The sequence below is a fragment of the Dipteris shenzhenensis genome, chromosome 5 (assembly GCF_047967505.1).
Source record: "Dipteris shenzhenensis isolate YYH24624 ecotype China chromosome 5, Dip_SZ_1.0, whole genome shotgun sequence".
Taxonomy (NCBI): domain Eukaryota; kingdom Viridiplantae; phylum Streptophyta; class Polypodiopsida; order Gleicheniales; family Dipteridaceae; genus Dipteris; species Dipteris shenzhenensis.
In genome coordinates this window covers 853,297-872,518 of record NC_141600.1, presented here as the reverse complement: position 1 = coordinate 872,518, position 19,222 = coordinate 853,297, and the positions used below count along the sequence as shown (strand labels likewise).

Genomic DNA, 19,222 nt, shown 5'->3' with positions numbered 1-19,222 from the left:
AATGCACAAGGGAAAGTCACCTTACTATCAAGTTAAAGACGCACAGGTAAGACAGGGTGTCCTGACCAAGAGGATTGTCTTGAAGGGGACACTAGATCTAACCCAATGTAGATATAGTAGAGAAAAAAAAGGTATCAAGAGGACGATGGAGGCCAAGGAGAAAGGAAAAAGGAATTACCTGTAATGCTTTAACCACACCATCAATGACATCAGGATCAATAAGTGGTTCATCACCTTGAATATTTATAACAATATCAAATTTCTTCTTCAACTTTTGTAGGGCTTCCTGGCAACGCTCAGTACCTGCAAGTGAATTCAATAAATTGACTAATTGTGCATGGAGATGCAGAAAATTATCAACACAGGAAAGAGATTCCTACAGAAATGGGTACCAATATGTACAAAGAAAAGGATAAATAGTGATAACGAAAATAACAACATACAATCTCTTTCAAATTATGATATATCTAATAAATCCATTTGAAATTAAAATGTCTTTAAAAATACCGAGGACCTACGGAGACCTAAAGAAAGAGCATATCTGAAAAAACGTAAATAAAAGAAAGAATTACAATAGCAGCATTAAAAAAAGTTAAAACCTCATTTGTGACAGAATGGTATATTACAATCCTTTCAATACCATTTGCACAAGCTTCTGATGTCATGACCACATCTGCTCCAAAGTTCCTGCAGGATTCTGCAATTCTCTCATCGTCTGTCGCCACAACTGAAGACATTCCCACAGAAATTCTCAAGTTACTACAAGAGTGAGAAGGGTGTTACACATTATTAAAATTTCCATTCGTACTTGGATGAAATTATTAAACGCACATATGCTGCAGCCTCCCACTGAAGATAGGACAACCACATACCAACAGAATCCAGTGTCGCTGCAAGTTTTGCTTGCTCCCATGTTCTCTGCATTTGCACAAAAATTTCCAAAATGAAGTCTTCAGTAAGGTGCTGAAAAACTGAAGCAATCTTATTGTGAGAACGTTAAGTGGCCAAACGATACAAATTTCATTAGGAAATGTCGTATGTCCTTTCAGTTTTCAAATTCTCACAGAAACCCTTTGTCTTTAAAGTGAGAAATGGCTGATTCAGCATGCGAATACTTCCACACAATTGGATCAGCATCACATATATAGAAAATGAGCATATATCTAGATGAATCCAGGAACATGCCGAAACTCATCCTCTAAAACACAACATAGTGCAGTTTCGATCACATGATAGTCACTCATAGGGTTGAAAACCATAAACTCCATCACGCATAGTAGGGACTGGCTACTATGACATCCCCACTGACGTCATCGGCGCCCAACAGTGGGTGTAGACCATAGTATAAACATATGCTCTCACACATACAAATCCACACACCCAATAGAAAATGAGCATGTGTATAAAGCCTCAAAAGAGCACCTGTATTTGATGCTTTACTACATAGACCAAGGTATAACTAAAGATTGTAATAGGATAACAGAAACAACTCCCATCATGCAACACAAGAAAGAAAAGGAGGAGGAAAAGAAGTAGAAAACAAGCTACCATAACATATGTTAATGGTGTAAGGTTACCTCATTTAAGGAGGACTTTGAGTAGATAAATTATTTATCAGTGTGTTGGCAACACTTTCAAGATTTGCTAGTAGACTTTAATCTCATCCTTTCCTTTTGGAATTATAGCCCACAAAAATGCATTTTACAGCTTTGGCAGTAATGCATACGCCAAGCATCCGAACACTCAAAAGTGTGTGACTGAAGGCTTCTTCCATACCAAGCTTCAAACGGAGTCACTGCTTGTAAGGCTTTGTGGGGCATCTATTCAGCACATATGCTGCATACATGATGGCCTCCAACCAAACCCTATTGGGCAAACCTTGATCCTTCAACATGCATTTTGCCATCTCCGTGAGAAATCTATTTTTCCTCTTGATGCCACCATTCTGCTGAGGTGTGTATGTCAAAGTGCATTGATGAATAATGCCTCTGTCTGACAAATCAGCATAAAAATCCTTTGACATATACCTACTATCTGTACAAAAAGTACCAATCTTGCAGCATAATAGATTTTCAACCATAGATGTTGAAAGTGCATAACACCTCAGATTTCTCTTTCATTGGATATACCCATGTGAATCTGGAATAATTATCAGTAAAAGTCACAAAGTAGAGGTGTCTCCCAAGCATACGTCACTATGAATGAGCTGTAATTTTCTAACTGCTCCAAGCGATCCATCTTTTGGGAATGATGCCCATGCAATCACCCCGATACACCCCTCACAAACATGACAAGAAAAAGCATGCGTTTGCAGCATCTCAGATACCATATCACGCCTTTACAAACACAGCAAGCTATGAAAATTTAGATGGCCAAATCGGGCATGCCAAAGATCTGCATCTGCCATGGTAGTAGTAGTAGCAATTGTCGAAGCATCATGTGCAACTCTCTCATACTGATCCATCCTATGTAGCCATCGGATAATGTACTTGAAGCGACAATGATGTTCCCATCCCAAATATCGTGAGCAGTGCATTTGTCATTAATCAACTTAACGACTAAACCAGTCCTAGCAATGGTTGAAGAAGTTCTTAATTCCACGTACCCACTAAAACATAAGAGAGTGTAAGTGTCCCACAATTGCTGCGATGAGCAACACTTTTCCAACTGTAACCGGCCTTCGGAATTTCCAAAGGGCAGTGAACAGATAACAACCAGCAAATACTTAATTTCAAACCATTTAGAACTTTCCACAGCAAACCAAAGTAACTTATAACACAACACCCAAGAGCTAGATTGCCCTCATCCTGCACTAGACGCCAGATTGGCCCTAAACTTAGCGCCCCTTTCGGTATTTCTTTATCTTTTATGCAAAAGGCATCCAAATACAAGAAAAGCATTGTCGTGCGTCAGCCCAAAAACAGCCAACTAAATAATCTATTCACAGGCACTTCCATCCTGCTATGCAATCACAAGAAGGCATCCCAGTCCAATGCAATATCTCATGGCAGTCCTTCCGATTTTGACTGAGGGTTCTAACTTGGCAGCTCTAATACTCATCAAGGGAGTCCTAGCAGGAGAGAAATCAGCCAAGTCTGTCCTGTCAGCTCTGATACCTGTCAAGGGAGTCCTGGCAAAGACAGAGACCAGCTAAACAACCAACCCTGGCTGTTCCTGGCACACAGAAAGGCTAGCTACAATAAGGCAATAGGATCTGAAGATTTTGAGGCTGTAGGAGAGATTCTAGGAGGCAGTCAACTGATCTAACGGCTCTGGGAACCCTGAAATAGCAACAAGCAAAAAGGTGAATCTGTCTAGAGCAGTTCTCAAGCACTCTGGCAGACAAAATCAGCAGGAAGAGGTGAAAAACAGCAAAAATGATTTCCTTCTGGCATCCAATCCTGGTAGGTGAAATGGATCCAGTACAAATCTCGCACCGTGGAAGCCTACCTGGTGACCCTGGAGTGGATCTGGAACAACAAAATCAGAGTCTCACAGCCCTGGAAAGCCTGTGGCAAGTACGACTCAGCAAATCCTCCCGCTTGGAAGCAAATCGAGTTGCCTGGAAGCTCCAAACTGCCCAGAAAAATGCGGTTTTGATAGGTGCCTAGCCTAGAAGACTCCTGGAAGAAGTGCAAATCAGATATGGGACTCTGGGAAGGCATGAACAGTAGGCATGCAGCAAAAACGAACTGATCGGGAGGCTCTTGGCACAAAAATGAATTTCGTTTATGAGCTTCTGGCAGCCCATAGACTGTCCTAGTAGTCGGAAATCAGCAAGGCAATGTGATAGAATAGCCCTGGAGCACTTTTCCAGCCTGTGACTTGCCTCTCCCTATTCTTCTATGGTCTAGAAAACTGCCTCAAAGGCCAATTTCGCCCTTTTTTTCTTGCTCCTCAAGCCAACTTGCTAAATGAGGCCCCTTGAGCTATTTAGTTGTAGGATTATTACCCCTCTCTAACCTTTAGTCCCTTGCCTTGGCCCATGGAATTAATTGCACTGAAGTGTCCTTTACGATTTTAATCAGTTTGAGGCCAGGTGAGTCACCGTAAATTCCTAAAAATTAGAAATTCACGTCCCCGTGACACCAACTCCTTTCACTGGATATGAGGAGTTGTTTGCACATGTGACTATAGCTCCATGAGATTCATTCTCAAGAGAGGTTAGCATATTTTGCTGCAAAGTAATGTGCTTGCAAGAGAGGTAAACATATTTTGCTGGGAAGTAATGTGCTTGCTAGAACCATATACGTTTGTAAGACTAGAATATATCCAATCGTATAAATTCAGATTTTTGTAGTTCTAAAGAGAATTTTTAGCTGTTGTGGCTTCTGCACCCGCATAAGATACATCGATAAAGTTGAACAACTGATCACCACTTGGATGAAAATACAAAGAATTTGCTTGCTAGAACCACCATCAAAAGACCAATCATCCGCATCTGATACTGAAAGGCATGTCTCATGAAGAGAGTTGTAGGTACACACCACTGAGAATGCCCAAGTCTGATCACATGCATGAGTGTGTGTATAATTTGCCGATTCTTCTTCTTCCCACTAGAGGCAGTGTCAATCACTGCTGTACCTGCGTTCTTCTTCTTTTCCTTCTCAATCCGCTCCCTACATGGATGTAATGTCTAGGCTTCTTGCAATAATTACACTTCCCCTTCTTCTTTTCAGCCCCCTTCTCAGCATCCTTGCCAAAAGTACTGGTGAAGCAAGCTTGCTTCTATTACCCCCATGGGATTTCCCTTTGCTCTCATGTCCTGCAGAAAAAGCCGAATCTACAGCCATCAAACCACTAAGGTTTTGACTATATTGCTCCTCTTGCAAAAGTAAATAAACAAGCTCGTCAAATGTGAATGCATTCTGGCTTCTAGCCATAAACATATGCATGGTCATGGCAAAAACTTGATACGAATCTGGCATGGCATTCAATATCATGGGTACCAATGAAGCATCTGCAAAACAAACTCATCCACATTGGCTAACTGTTCTTTAAGGTCTTTCACCTTAGCCTGGAACTCAATTCATCTTGCATCTTAAGATTCTTAAGTTGTCTTCTCAAAAATGCAAAGCGTGATGCACTCACATCTTGACCATCCTATCTATTTCAACCTGTTATAGGTGGTGGAGGAGAAGCAGCTACAACTATAGCTGTCACGAATGCTCCCAATGTAGGAGATTCGGATGATCCTGAAGTAGAAGCTCCACCTCTTGAAGCAGTGGTGGTACTGGTGATGGTAGGAGCAGGTGAAGCAGAAGTGCAACCAATACATGATGCATCATATAAGACCAAAAACACTTTTTGGTCCCATCAAGATTATTCTCTAGTGCAAGCATTCCAAATACATCATTTCCTGCCATTTGCAATGAGGCAAACTTCACAACAACATTGCGAGTGTATTTACTTAAAATAAGGCCCCATGGCACAACGGCCAATGCAAAAGCAAATGGAGCAGAAAGCCCCAAATTTTCAAAGGCAAACATGTGCCAAAACAGGGCAAATTCGATTTAGGTCTTACCCGGATTATCTACAAATAGGAGTGCAGAAATTTCCGTTGAATCCCCATAATAATGATTGACCAATGCAGTGAGAGAGTCAACAAAATGACTATGAGACCACCAGAATGCACACAGTCTGCTGTTTTCAGACTGGACAGTCAAACATAATCAACATGCAGTCAGCGTTTGACCGCTGTAGCAGGAAATCTTCCTCTGAGATAGTTGGCCAAACGTTGAAAAAATAGCAATGGCATCAGAAGGCAGACTGTCCAGAAATGAAGGGAGTGAACAATCCAAAACTGAGTCAGCTCATTTCAAACGGAGGGCCTACTAAAGCTGGAAAAGGTCAGCCAATAGAGAACAAGAGCAATTCCAAACTTTCACAGGAAATGTGGCATCGTCAAATTTTGACAGCAGTCAAATCTGATGCAAATGTCCAAAAACTCAACAGTCAAACATAGTTAACATGCAGTCAACGTTTGACTGCTGCAGCAGGAAACTCTTCCTCAGAGATAGTTGGCCAGATGTCGAAAAATAGACAATGTCTTCACAAGACTGTCCAGCAACAAAGGGAGTAAAACTCCAAAACTGAGTCAGCTCGGTCAAATGGAGGGTCCACTGAAACTGGAAATGGTCAGCAAATGCACAGCAAAGAGCAGTTCCAAACTTTGACAGGAAATGTGGCATTGTAATTTTTGACAGCAGTCAAATCTGATGCAAATGCCTTAAAAAACTGATTTCCAACTGGCTGCCCAATCCTCTGTTGCAACACGTATATCCCCTGACCTGCTATCTGAATAACCACACCAGCAAAACATGGCTAGCAAACCTTGGCCAGTCAGTGCGCATCTGCACTCAGCTCAAGGTCTGTACAGAGGCAGAGTAGCAGCAGACATTTTTCGGACAGTAAAAAAATTCGTGCAGCAACGACCTGGAGCAAGGAACAATTGCAAGCAGCAACAATGGTTCAGTGTATTCAACAGGCAGCCCAAATAATCGCAGCAGTCCCCCTGATGCCACGCTCAGTTTTCTGCATCGTCATGGCACTCCAGCAACACGATCAAGGGCAGAAGCAAGACAAGCTTGGATGGCCATGAATTTGCAGAGTTTTCTGCCTGCATATGATGTGACTATCCATGATGGTAGACTTGACTAAGTCTCACAACAAGCAAGAACGTCGCACAGCAGCATAAGCGTGGAGCACCTCAGCCTTGTGATGCTGCTTACGGCTTGAGCAACGCTGGGATAAGCCAAACTTCCCTCAAGTGTAGCGGTGCTTCACCTACGAATAGCAGCAGCTGGAGCAATGAAAACAAGCTGATTGGCAGCTACCTTCTTTCCTCCAAAAACAATGCTTCTGCACTACCCCAAAACAATGCCAAATTGATGGTGGCTGTAGGTCTGTAAACAGCAGCAGCAACAATGAATGCTGTGTGAAAATTGACCCCAAAATGGTGACTGTCCCTTGCAGAGCAGCAGCAACAGAATATAAAATGAGAGGTTCCTTCAAAATGGCAATGAACGGCAGCACAAAGGCAACAATGCTGATGTCTATTGGGTTGAAGACCACCAAAATGGCAACGGAAGGCGACCAAACTACAAACAAAATGGGCTGCGAGTTTTTCTTGCAACCCACATTGTGCAACATAAACTGTGCCTCAATAAACGTTTTGAACTTCTCAGCAACTTTAACAAAGTCTGGGCGTCATGCTCCAAAAAGTTAACCGCGCGCAAAAATATGTGACATCAACAAAGCACTTTAAGTCTTTTGACACATAACACAAAGATGTAGGAAGTGCCTAGTTTGATCACGATCACTGTTATGGTGGCAAGGGGTAATTGGCTTCCCTCTCCCTTGTTAATTAAATCTGCGCACCTCTCTTTGTATTGCAAAATTCAGCCCCCAAATGAGTAGGACATGGAGGAGGTGTACCAGCAGAAACAGAATGGTCTGAGAGATGCCACTTGGGCAGAAAGAGAGACTGCCGTGGGGCAGATCTGAGATGGAGTGCAGGGCTGCCACATGGGCAGCAATCAGGCTTCCATGTGGGTGGCATGAACATCAAGCTTAGCTGCTGCAGTAGGACCAGCAAAGGACAGCAGACCAGCTCAGTTGAAGCAAGTGCAGCAGATGCATGGGGCAGAAGGTCCCACGGGCCACAGATGGCCAGCAGCAAAGACTGCACGAAGGCAGGCTTTACAAGCCCTGCAGACAGCAGATGTCTGCACAGAAGACAGCAGCAGTATTATCCTGACAGGAGGATTTTTCTTGCTGTGGCTTCACCGGAAAAGTGTCCTCTTTCAGATGATCAGCATGATCTCACACGGCATAACACCTCGGCATAGGATCATATATCTGCCTATCTGGTATTGTTGGGAGGGAATTAGAGTCAGAAGAATGCAAGGACACTGAAGATGGCAGTACAGGGTTACACGTAGATGCTGTGGAGGTGCCTCCTAGAGGAAACTGGCTTGTTTTCACAGCAAGCATTCAAACAGGTGGATATATTCTTTGTGCGTGTATGCAGACTGCAGTAGCATGCTTTGGGGAAGTGTTTGACTTGTGTTTCTCAAGTACTAAGGGACCATGGGGTGACAGCCTTCCTGGCAGGCAAAGGGGGAAGTTTTGTTCCTTCATCAAAGCTCAATTGCAAGTTGCTGGACGTAGAAGGTGAACCTATTGAAACCTTCGTGTGGAGACGAGGACATCTACTGATCAAACAAGTATATTGTTCCTGGAGGATTACTCAATTGAGAGCCCATTTGGAGCTCATGGTCCAAGATTTTGGGTTGGGATTTCATTGTTCAGATGGAGCACTTGGTTGCAAATATTGCCAGAGCGAAGACAGGTTGAAACAGACCTTGGGGGGATGGTGCTTCGCAAGATCCAAACTGCCCTTAGAATTTGAAGGGGAGAACTGGATAGACCTGATGTTTGTGACAGGATTGCTCTAGAATGTTTGCGGGTTCGTGACCGAGAAGGGTGGTGCCATACACCATTGATGCTACCTATACTGTACCTGTGAAACCTCTCAGTGCTCTCTTAAAGGGGAAGGGTAAAGATTGCTTTGCATAAGATTGCACAATATTGCTTTTCTTCTTAGATTTGCAAGACAAAAACTGAAATGTACAATATTGCTTGAGAAAAAATGAACACATGATTCAGTGGCCAAGACATCCCCCCCCCCCCGCCCCTCCCCCCTCTTATCCAGGCTCGTTACTAGCCACCCACTGAAGCCCATAGAAGTTCACCATTACTTCAGGTTTCAAACCTTATCTTGGTTGTGAATCTATCCAGCACTTGGCTAGTATCTTGAGCAGTGATTTGATACTTTCAGCCCACGCTTGTGGTGGAACTAATAGAAGTTACTTTCTGTCTGTTCTACTTGCTGCTCCATACCAGAGAGTTATGCTCTTGGGCCATGTCAGAGGTTGAAACGAGTTTTAGGTTCCTTTGTTGACACATTCTACTGCAAGGTTTAGCATTAGCTTGCTGCCCTCTGCTCCACTAACCATCGGAGGTATAAGCCTCGTATTGGCTGCTAATTTTTCAAAGTTCTGAGGTTTAAGGACCTTGAGACTCTTTGTTCCATTTTAGAAGGATAGTAGAGGAAAAGTAAAATTTGACCCGATATAATTAGAGAGATCTCATTTTGCGTCGTCGCAGGCGCAAGATAGGTCTGCAGATCTGCGATGACATAGCTGACTTTTAGGAGACCAGAGGTGCACTGCGCGTGCAGTGAACCAGTAACACCCCTCACTCTTGTACAGCTGATATTCACTTGAGAGAGGGGGGAATGTGGGCGCAAGAGATTGAAAAGGTGTCTAGCGACTACCTGAAGATGGTCTAAGGTTGCAAAAAATGACAGAAAGTCTAGCTTTACTATTACATTCAGTAAAATTTCGCATGGATCTGGCAGCGTTGAGCCTAGTAGCAAAGCCCAATTGCTATAGACGTCTTCTGTACGCGTGAAAAGGACACACGCGAGCTTAAACAGCTATAACGATCGAATTCCCAACTTTTCAATGGGCCTTTTGCTGGTGATGTAGAATTTGTGTTTAACCTGTAATCAACTGCTCGGCGCGAAGAGTACTGAGGTAAACCTGTATCATGGGCTTGCCAAGGATCAATGCAAGGGGTTTGCCTTCAAAACGCGTGGATCGGTACCGTGCAGGAATAACTCCGACCACTCGGCTACGGGAGCGACAAGCGAGAGCTCGACGTGCAAGGAATGCAGCTGCAACGCCGGCGCCCAGGATCAAGGCACTTACGAGCCATGATTTTCTGCTGGAGCTCCCTCCTACAGAAGAAGAAGAGGAGGAAAAAGAAGGCGAGGAAGCCATGCTAGCATGCTAGCCCCCTGTGCATGTTCATGTTCATGGCATGTGTATAGTGAGCTTATAAGGTTAGGCTGGCCAACCTTTGCGTATTTATGACTGATGTGGGCTTTAAGTTTCGACTTGCACAAAAGCCAGGCCTCCTTTTACTCTCAACCCAGCCTTACCGTGTTTTCACACCTTGGGCGCCCACGATACAATAAATTCATCAGGACAATGGGCAGGCTATGGGTGCACAGTCTTGCCCATCCATGAGCCTTGGGCTTGCCCTCGGGTGGGCAGGCTATACCATTCGCATCCAATGCTCAAGTAATTTGTCAAGCAAGTGTCTAAACACCCTTAGGCCCGACATCACACCAAGGTAACTTTGGATAAGATAGCTTGTTGAGCAACAGCGCGACAACAGCTCAAACGGTTGGGTGTTCACCTACCTAAGCCGGTTGCCCGTGTTCAAATCCCTTATGATGTCCCCTAATATCTGCCAACATGGACCACACACATATGTGCCCATTGTAGATGGCCATGTGTGTCAATGGGTGTGAGTCGAGGGAGAAGGGGGCGGGGCCGAGACTTGGGGGTGGAACTTTAAACAAGATTGGTTGCTTTGTTGCTTCAAGATGTGAGAACCTCACATTGAAGTTGCTTCAAGTTTTGAGAACCTCATATAGTAGAAGCATAGTGTCTTGTTCACAAAGCAATCATGCACTAAGGTTGAGTACAATCATGCAAGGTGGCAAGGTAGGTACTTGAATAAAGTATTGACTTTTCACCCTTTCTTTGTCCATATTAGATAGAGATTAACTTCCTAAGGTAATCAAGATTGACTGTGGTGCATATTTTGCACCTTTCTGAATCCATAAGCTCTATTACCTCAAGGAACATATGTGGATTAATGGACAATAGGGAATCTCTCCTTGTGTGAATATCTAGAGGAGGAATGCTAAGCTTGAGAGACACCTCTTTAAAGGGCTTAAGTAAGAGAAGGGTTCTTCTCTTTGAGTTCATAATTCCTCAAGGTTGTGCACAAATACGACAATGATATGTTTTTATAACAATAGAAACCTCATCATCGTTGTCACCTCCTGGGCCATTAGAGTCATTGTTGGTCCTCTTATGTGTTTCCATTTCGTAAGAAAATTTTTGGAAAGTCTCTCACGTAGACATAGAATTATGATGACATCATTGGAAACAAAGAATTACAAGATAAAAGAGGAGGAGACAATTGATAACTAAATTCCCAGTATTTGAAGTATATTTGGTTGCCTCGTTGCTTGTTTACATAGCTTTGACTATGGACTCTTACATATGAAAGCCTAAGAACTCCTCACAAAAATAAGCTCTCAAACAATCTCGCCAAGTACGTAACATTAGAAATAGACTCAACTAGCATGAGCAACACACTAATGTAGCATTAGAAATAGACTCAACTAGCGTGAGCAACACACTAACTACAACTGTCAATTAGCAACTCCCTAAGTAACTCCCACAACTAACTATGTAGACTAGCGAACTATATATACTAGCGCCAATTACATTGATTTCACAACTAGCTATATAGATGAGCACCATACCATCATAGATCTTCATCACCAAGTGAGCACATGCAGCCAGGTGCCATCTAGAATCAAGAAATTAATGGATAAAATCAAGCCACTAACATAATGACATCTAAATCTACCACCTCCAACGTATGTTACATCCACAAACCACTAACCATTAGCATACCCTTTGAAGTTTAGCCTTCGTCACATCCACTACCCACTAGAATACACTACATACATTGAAGTTTAGCCTTCATCACATCCACTACATAGACTAGCCAACTATACAAACTAGTGCCAGTTACATCGATTTCACACTTTGGTTCTTTTAATCTTACAGTTTAATCTTCTCGTTTGCTAGTCAAGCTTAGTTTCAGTTTCTCAGTTTCTTGACCTATTGCATTGTCTTTTGGGCACCTTTCCTAGATTTACGTCTCGATGAAAGTGGATTAGTATATTTTTTCTTTGAATTTGCCTTGTATTAGGAGTTATGAACTAAGATAGATTAGTGACGTATAGTAGTAGGTTGAGACTGCCTTATTTATTTATATATATGTTTTCTTCTTCTTTTGCAGTTTACTTCGCTTTATTAGATAAATATTTAAATAAATAAAAAAGATGGATTTAGATTTATGAATACATACATACATACACACATACATACATACATACATACATACGTACATATATATATATATGTGTGTGTGTGTGTGTGTGTGTGTGTGTATGTATACGTACATATATGTACGTATACATACATACATACATATATACATATATGTATGTATGTATGTAAACAATGTTAGATTCCTCTCAGTGGTGATTAAGTACTTTTAGCTGATTATGATCAGCCTAAATTGATTGATTGAAGACCATAGCCATGATTAAACATGACTATTCAACTTATTGAATACACAAACTCTTACTAAACAAAATACATTTGGTCACATTTAAAAAACATCTTATCCAGTGACGACATTACATACCTCAACAACTTCTAAATCAACTTAAACAACAAAATGTCATTAGACAAGGTACATTAGATGACTCATAGAATCGGTCATATTTAGTAATATTTCATTGCAATGTCAAATCACATGATAAAGACAAAAAACAAAATAGATGTATACTAGACATAACATTGTTAATTGTGATTTTTGTTTTACTTATGGATAACAACTGGGGAAATGCGTTCTAAAACTTCCTTCCAAATGTAACATATACTATTCTAACAAAACATTATGTTTGACTACACTCGAATGCTAGAGCCTAAACGATAGGAGCCATCTCCAATCCACTCCAGCATGTCGAGCACCATGCCACAATGAATTGCCCATCACGGGTCTTTCGGAGTGCATTGCCATCGAGACCTTCAAAGGTTTCTCTAAGGTTTTGATTGTTTGACACATGGCAAATTGGATATTACCATAGTTGATAAACTAACCAAGCTTCAGTTAGTCTAGCTTGGTCCATAGTTGGCCACGTGGTAGTCACTCTCATAACCGTCGTAGTCAACCTAACCTCGATGAAGACAACCCTAGATCAACCATGGATAGGGTTAGTTAACGTAAACTACCACATCAGCATCATTGCCATGTCAGTAAGAGTGCGCCCCTCTGCCATGACATCAAATGACATCATCAGTGTGCCACATCAGCCAAGTCATCAGTTGTCCTATCAGCATGCCACCTCAGCCTGGCCACCTCATCAGTGCTACATGGCAATCCCCTGCTAGGTACTGTTGCCTCTTCGTAGGCACAATTTTGTAAGCTACATGTGACCTCTCATTGCCATGTCACCACATGTGCCACATCATCATTTTGGCACTACCTTGGACAAAGATTTGGCACATATTTCAAATGGCCTTAACTTTTGATCCAAAGGGAATGTCATAACACTTCAAAAAGCAAAAATGATAGTCAAATCATGCTCTACACGCTGAGCACCTTAGATCTAGAGTTTGACATTTGTACTAGACATCATCATTGAATATTCATCATCAAAGCCACCTCCTGATCCATTGCAACATACCCAGCACATAAAATAAATTAAGATAAAATTCTTTTGTTGAATTGGACATTTCAACATGTAGTCTAGCTATTGACTAGCACCACTATAGAGGAGATCCAACTCCGCCAAGCCAAGTTAGCCATTGCCACATTACCTAATTAGTTCCCACCGGCGTCAGTCCCATTAGGTTCTATCATCGGTGTACACACTCACACATCTGACACCAGCTTAGTCTCTTGGCATTTGGCAGTTCATCACCCACTGAGTGTGACACTTGGTAGTGATCTTTCTCGGATTCAAGATTGTTGCACATAGCTTGCACACACATGCCACCCATGTAAAGTCACACATTGTTGACTATTTTTTGGCATTGGTTCCTATACACATACACATTAGCCTTGTACAACCTCTTGGCTATGCCCGACACTCAGTTGTCATCATCATTTCATTACAGGCTTAACCCTTGGCACACACACAATTCTTCTCACATGACTTAGTTTTGATAGTTTAGCGTAAGCCCCCTAGTGTGGTAGCTCTTGTACAATGTTCTCATGGGTAGACACTCTCGCTAGTACATGGGTATGCCTCTTGCACAGAGCACTAGACTGCCTCCAACATGGAGTTATCCACATCACACAATTGATGATAGGGCCAGCCATGACTGCGGACGAGATCCATGAGTGGAAAGAGAACCTTCTTCGACCATTCACTGCCACAGGGTATGTACCAATTTATGATGCCAGCTCGATCACTAGCCTTGAGAGATCAGATGCGGATGCTCCACATGTTAGCATGAATTATCCCATGCATATTTGTCGGTAAACCCTTAGCATGAGGCACACTTGACGGTGGTAAGCCCTCAATACGAGGCGATCCCATTGACATCAGCACAGACTGATTCTTATGATGCATAGCCACCATCATCTTTATGCATGGATCCGCCTCCATCTACTATCACATCAGATGCATATATAGAGCAGGAGGTCACCATTGATCATGCAGTCTTACAGTAGGTAAGTCCTTAGTACAAGGCACACATCTCCAACCGCATGTTGAGATATATGCCACAGTGGCTTAAGCTCTTCAGGTGATTCCATTCCAGCATCCATCAGTGATGCTTTCACCCTTGACATAGAGCATACCTTGGACACAGTTTCCATCAACAATGCAGATCAACATATCACTCTACATGACATTCCAGCATCGGTTCAGTTATGCTGCATAGCACCACCCTTGGTGGATCTAGTTATCACCACCTCTGTTCAGCAAATCATTCCTCAGCATGAGGAGATTTATGCATTAGTGCGGTCCTGCCCTAGTGCAATGGACATCATTAGGTTCAACCATAGCACAACCTAGGGATACTTAGTGTTTCATCATGCACTTATGGCTGTAGTATACAGTCCTTACATGATCTAGATTAGTGGTTGTATCCATGAATTCAGTTCGGTCCCTACATCAGCATTCGGCACCTCATATGCCTCAGGTATGTCATTTGCTTTTCACTTCTAACCCTCTATACTGTCAGCTCCTTCTTGATGAGCCTATGACACACACTACATCCCATGCCAATGGATGTTTAGCCATGCACTTATCAAACAACCTTCATCTCATGACAGTCGAGCATACAGGTTTGATAGGCCACCATACCTTGTCATTTGTATGGGCCTCTTCATTAGCAGAGCATCACATCATACCTAGACCTTCGGTTCCATATTTTCAGCCCTTGGATCACTCTATCCACACTAACTATGCGGCTTCTTTAACCCCACATTATTTGATAGAGATCATAGCTCTACTGCAACATACCTCCGCCATTGCTGCTGTTAGTCCTTTTGGGTTGGTGACACTCTTGTATGTCATAACCTATCGGATCACATCGCCATAGCTACATCGACTAGCTTCACATCCGGATGCCTCTTTTTCAAAGTATCTACATAGTCCATGGTGACTCATGACATGCTTAGCTTTGACATGTTCAACATGTAGCCATATACACAGTTCTCCACGCAGTCATCTTTTAATAGACCAGTCTTTGATCTAGGGACCTTTCTTTATGCACATTTCCTTTCTCTTCCTTTCGGCCTATCTTTTGGGTTTTATTCCCAAAGGATGACTCACAACTTAAGAGGCGGAAATGCACGTTGTGTACAGGACTGTAAGTTGCACTCATTGTACATGCTTTTGCTACGTATTCACTGTGCTCACATTGCACACACTACTCTGCTTTCCTTCCAGTTTTCTTTTTAGTTTTGGATGCTATCATATGCACCAAACGAAATCCACAAAAAGATCTTTTACATCCACCCTCTACTTACCCAGTGCAATTTAAGGGGGAGTGTTGAGGATGGTGTAAATTGCACCATACCTCTAAGGCATTAAGGGAAAACCCTAACCCTGACCCTAAGGGGATCACATGTATATCTTCATGTTATGTTCAATACAACTTAGTGTACAGGTAGCTATATCATGTACACTCCTCTCTTTCTCTCTCTCTCACTTTCGCTATCAAAATGCCATGGTTAACGGTGATGTGTTTTGGAAGATAGCATGGAGAATAAGGAGAGGATGGAAGGGAGGCAATAGAAATCCAACTTAGAGCCATATGCGCCCAAGTGCCTTGTAAAAACAAGAAAGAGAGAGAGAGCTAAGAAAGAATAGGGTTGGCCCTCCCTTCAAAATGTGGAATGTATAAAAGGCCAAAGGTTTGACTTTGGTCTTCATTGTTGTATGCACACACATTTGGGAATCTAAGCTCTCTTTCTCTTCCATGAGTTGCCTTGAGTGTCCTCTTGCTTCCTATCATAGTGCCTTTGTGATTGTCACTCCCTTTCCCCCTTCTTCATTCCCCTCTTCCCTTCCCCTTCCCCTTCCCTTCTTCCTTCTCCCCTCCCCCTCTTCCTCTTGTGGAGTCACACCGTAACAATCCGAAAGCTACTTGCATGACACAACTGGACGATGAGCCTTCGCATTGCTCTTCACCATAGGAGTGGAGGAGGGATTGCCCTTGGCATATTGGTGAATTTTCCCATGACATGTGAGTCGCCATTAGACTACACATGGTATTACTGACGTATTTAATTTGGAAAATTCTAAGATGAACGTGGGGTTAACAAAGTCCAAAAATGCACTTATTCTTTACTTAACAAATGCAAGAATCCACACCACTGGTTGTAGCATGCAAGCTAGAGAAAGGTGAATTGATGCATTCCTCTTCCAATACGCATTCTCCCATTGCAGCATTATGCTAGCTTTCCAGCTTCCTTATGTTCATGGCCTCCACCACTTCCTCTTACTCCTCTCACCATGAGTCCTGTCAATCCCTCAATTCCCATCGCTTTTGCATCTACTCCGTCTTTCTCTCACTGTGTATGTCATCGCTTCCAAGACCCATACCCAACTGATTCCTCTAGGGAACCTCTTTGTTCATGGCTGCATAGAAATCATATTTCCAAATTTGCTTCTCTTCCATGGTTAGCTATTTGGAATACTAACGTTGCTCAAGGGATCATAACCACAATAATGTATTCTTGACGGACAATCTGAAAACAAGAGTTATAAGGTGTTGCATTCTTACTAAGAGCCAACCCAACCTCAACTCCACTATTGGATCATGTAGCTTCATGATTCATATTTCAAACCGGGTACATATTCGACTTCATAGGGATACATGATCAGCAGGTCAGTTGATCCTCAAGTCCATCCCTTCTTTTGCTTTTCCTCTAAGTTCATTGGAGTTAAGAAGAGCATAGGAAATATTTTGTGCAATCTTGTTCAGCTTGCTGCTATCGCATATCGAGCGAGCCTGGCTTAGTAGTTTACAAAGTCCTTTGACCACCAATTGAAGAAGATGGCCAAAGGGCAAGCACACGATAAGCTTGGCCCTCCTATATGTATGATCAAATACCAACTTGCATCTGGGCAGGTCCCTGGGCCTGTTCCTACCAATATAATTGCTTTGCCCCCATTTCCTGTCCTCACTAGAGCTTGAGCTTCTGCGTATGCCTTGGTCTCAGAGGCCTCTATCGCCGAGACTTTGGTTGCCCTTTCCAATCCTACTACAATTGCCTCTATTATTACAAGGGTCACTATTGCTATATCTGCGTTTGCATCCGCAATGTCTCTGCTGCTGTCTCCAAGCCAGTCTTTGCTAGTGTCTCCACTCCTTTGAACACATCTCTATCCATTGCTTTGAACACACCTCTATCCACTACTTTGAACACACCTCTATTCATTGCCCTTGCTTTGTCTACTACCACCACTACACCCATCCCTCCAGTCACCAAGTTTTTCTCATTGGAGTCGGGCTTTGTCATTGAAAACCACTTTAGTTTTCATTAAGCCCATTATCACCACTAAAGTCTTTGGTCCCACACCTATCCTTCCATGGTTGGTCCGGACCCGCTTAGCCAAGCCTCACAACAAGTGTGTCCACCCCCAGGGTCAGTCCAAATGTCTCTCTCTTAGCTTAGTTCCCATAGTCACTCGGTCTCTTTGCCTAGGACAGCAGTTGCAGATGGACCAAAGAATTTTGGTAGCACAACCTGCATTCCCTCCTCTAGGTGATTATGAGTACTAGGGCATCAATGAATTATTGTTTTTCATGGATAATTTCTCTCAGCAGACTAGTATGTAGAGATTTGTCACAACTCTCAATCAAAGCTAGCGGTGCCTTCTTATACACTCTTTACCTACTTGCTAGGTACTGGGTAACCCACCAATTTGTGTGATTTGATCAACGTGAACATGTTGCCCATGACCAAGCTAAACAGGCCACCCAAACGCACCTTCAGATGGATTATGATCAGCTAAAGATAGCATTATAAGCTCTAACCAAGAGCCACAAGAAGTTGAAGGAAGAGCACACTTCATTGGTACTGCAGTAAGAAGAGGACAATAAGCTGCTCATCGAGGCAGGCAAAGGATCGAGCAACTAATAGTGATTGAAACTGAAGACATAGAAGAATGAAACCAAAGACACCAATAGTGAATCATAGAACTGGAGGCCACTCAAGGGTCAGCAAAGACACTATCACCAAAATCACAAGGCCCTAGGCTAAAGTTGCTCAAATTTAGGAATACAAATACTAGATCCACACATTGAAGCAGATTGAAAAAAATGCTACAGATATGTCATGATGAGCACCCTAGCAAAAGGCCAAGGAGGGACCCTAACAATGAAGATGACCAAGTGGGTTAGGGAGGATTGGCCTCCGGTTCCCCTTTTGCAATGCACACCCCAACCAGAATTACTTGTACCTCTGGATTGAAGATGGAGGGCTCCCAACAACAAACCCTTGCCCCAAGCACCACCTGGGCACATTGTGTTCAACATGCTTTTGATGCCTCAATTGCCTATGCCTTACTAATGCTGGATGAGCAGATATTGTTGTAACTGGGAGGATTCCTGATCTCCAATAGATTCAGGTATCCCAAAGCCCCCTCACGATTTGCAAAGCCTTTGTCTCCTGCACTGAAAGTTTTTTGATGGCCATGTATATGCCATTGGATATTTCACAGACCATTCCTGGTAAATAAGAATTTTTGGGGTCACTTATTGGACCTTAGATTTGGCTACCAATACCCCTTTTTTGCATCAATCGCCAGCCTGAGTCATTCCCTTTGAATATTTGCTGATGGAAGTCTCATTTTATGATTGGGCTGCACATGCATTTGATAAGTAGGTAAAGGCCAAGGTAGCTAATGAGCGGCCAACATATAAGACCGAGCACCAAGCTACATGAAGAACATTAAGGAGTTGCATCTGACTGCTTCGACTCTACTAGAGTATTTTGGATCCCTACTTTGGCTAGTGAAAAGTTACTTGAG

At 42.7% G+C, this 19,222-nt stretch overlaps 1 protein-coding gene across 1 annotated transcript in view; it reads right to left on the bottom strand.

The window, feature by feature from the left end:
• The window catches only part of CKS (Nucleotide-diphospho-sugar transferases superfamily protein), a 35,592-nt gene extending 25,593 nt beyond the window's left edge, over nucleotides 1-9,999 (bottom strand). The window contains exons 1-4 of the mRNA XM_087374832.1: nucleotides 9,609-9,999; nucleotides 873-918; nucleotides 641-727; nucleotides 179-303 (exon numbers count right to left, since the gene is read on the bottom strand). Of these exons, the coding sequence (XP_087230958.1) occupies nucleotides 179-303; nucleotides 641-727; nucleotides 873-918; nucleotides 9,609-9,848 (498 nt within the window). The 5' untranslated portion in view covers nucleotides 9,849-9,999. The remainder of the gene's footprint in view (nucleotides 1-178; nucleotides 304-640; nucleotides 728-872; nucleotides 919-9,608) is intronic.
• Nucleotides 10,000-19,222: the final 9,223 nt, after the last annotated feature.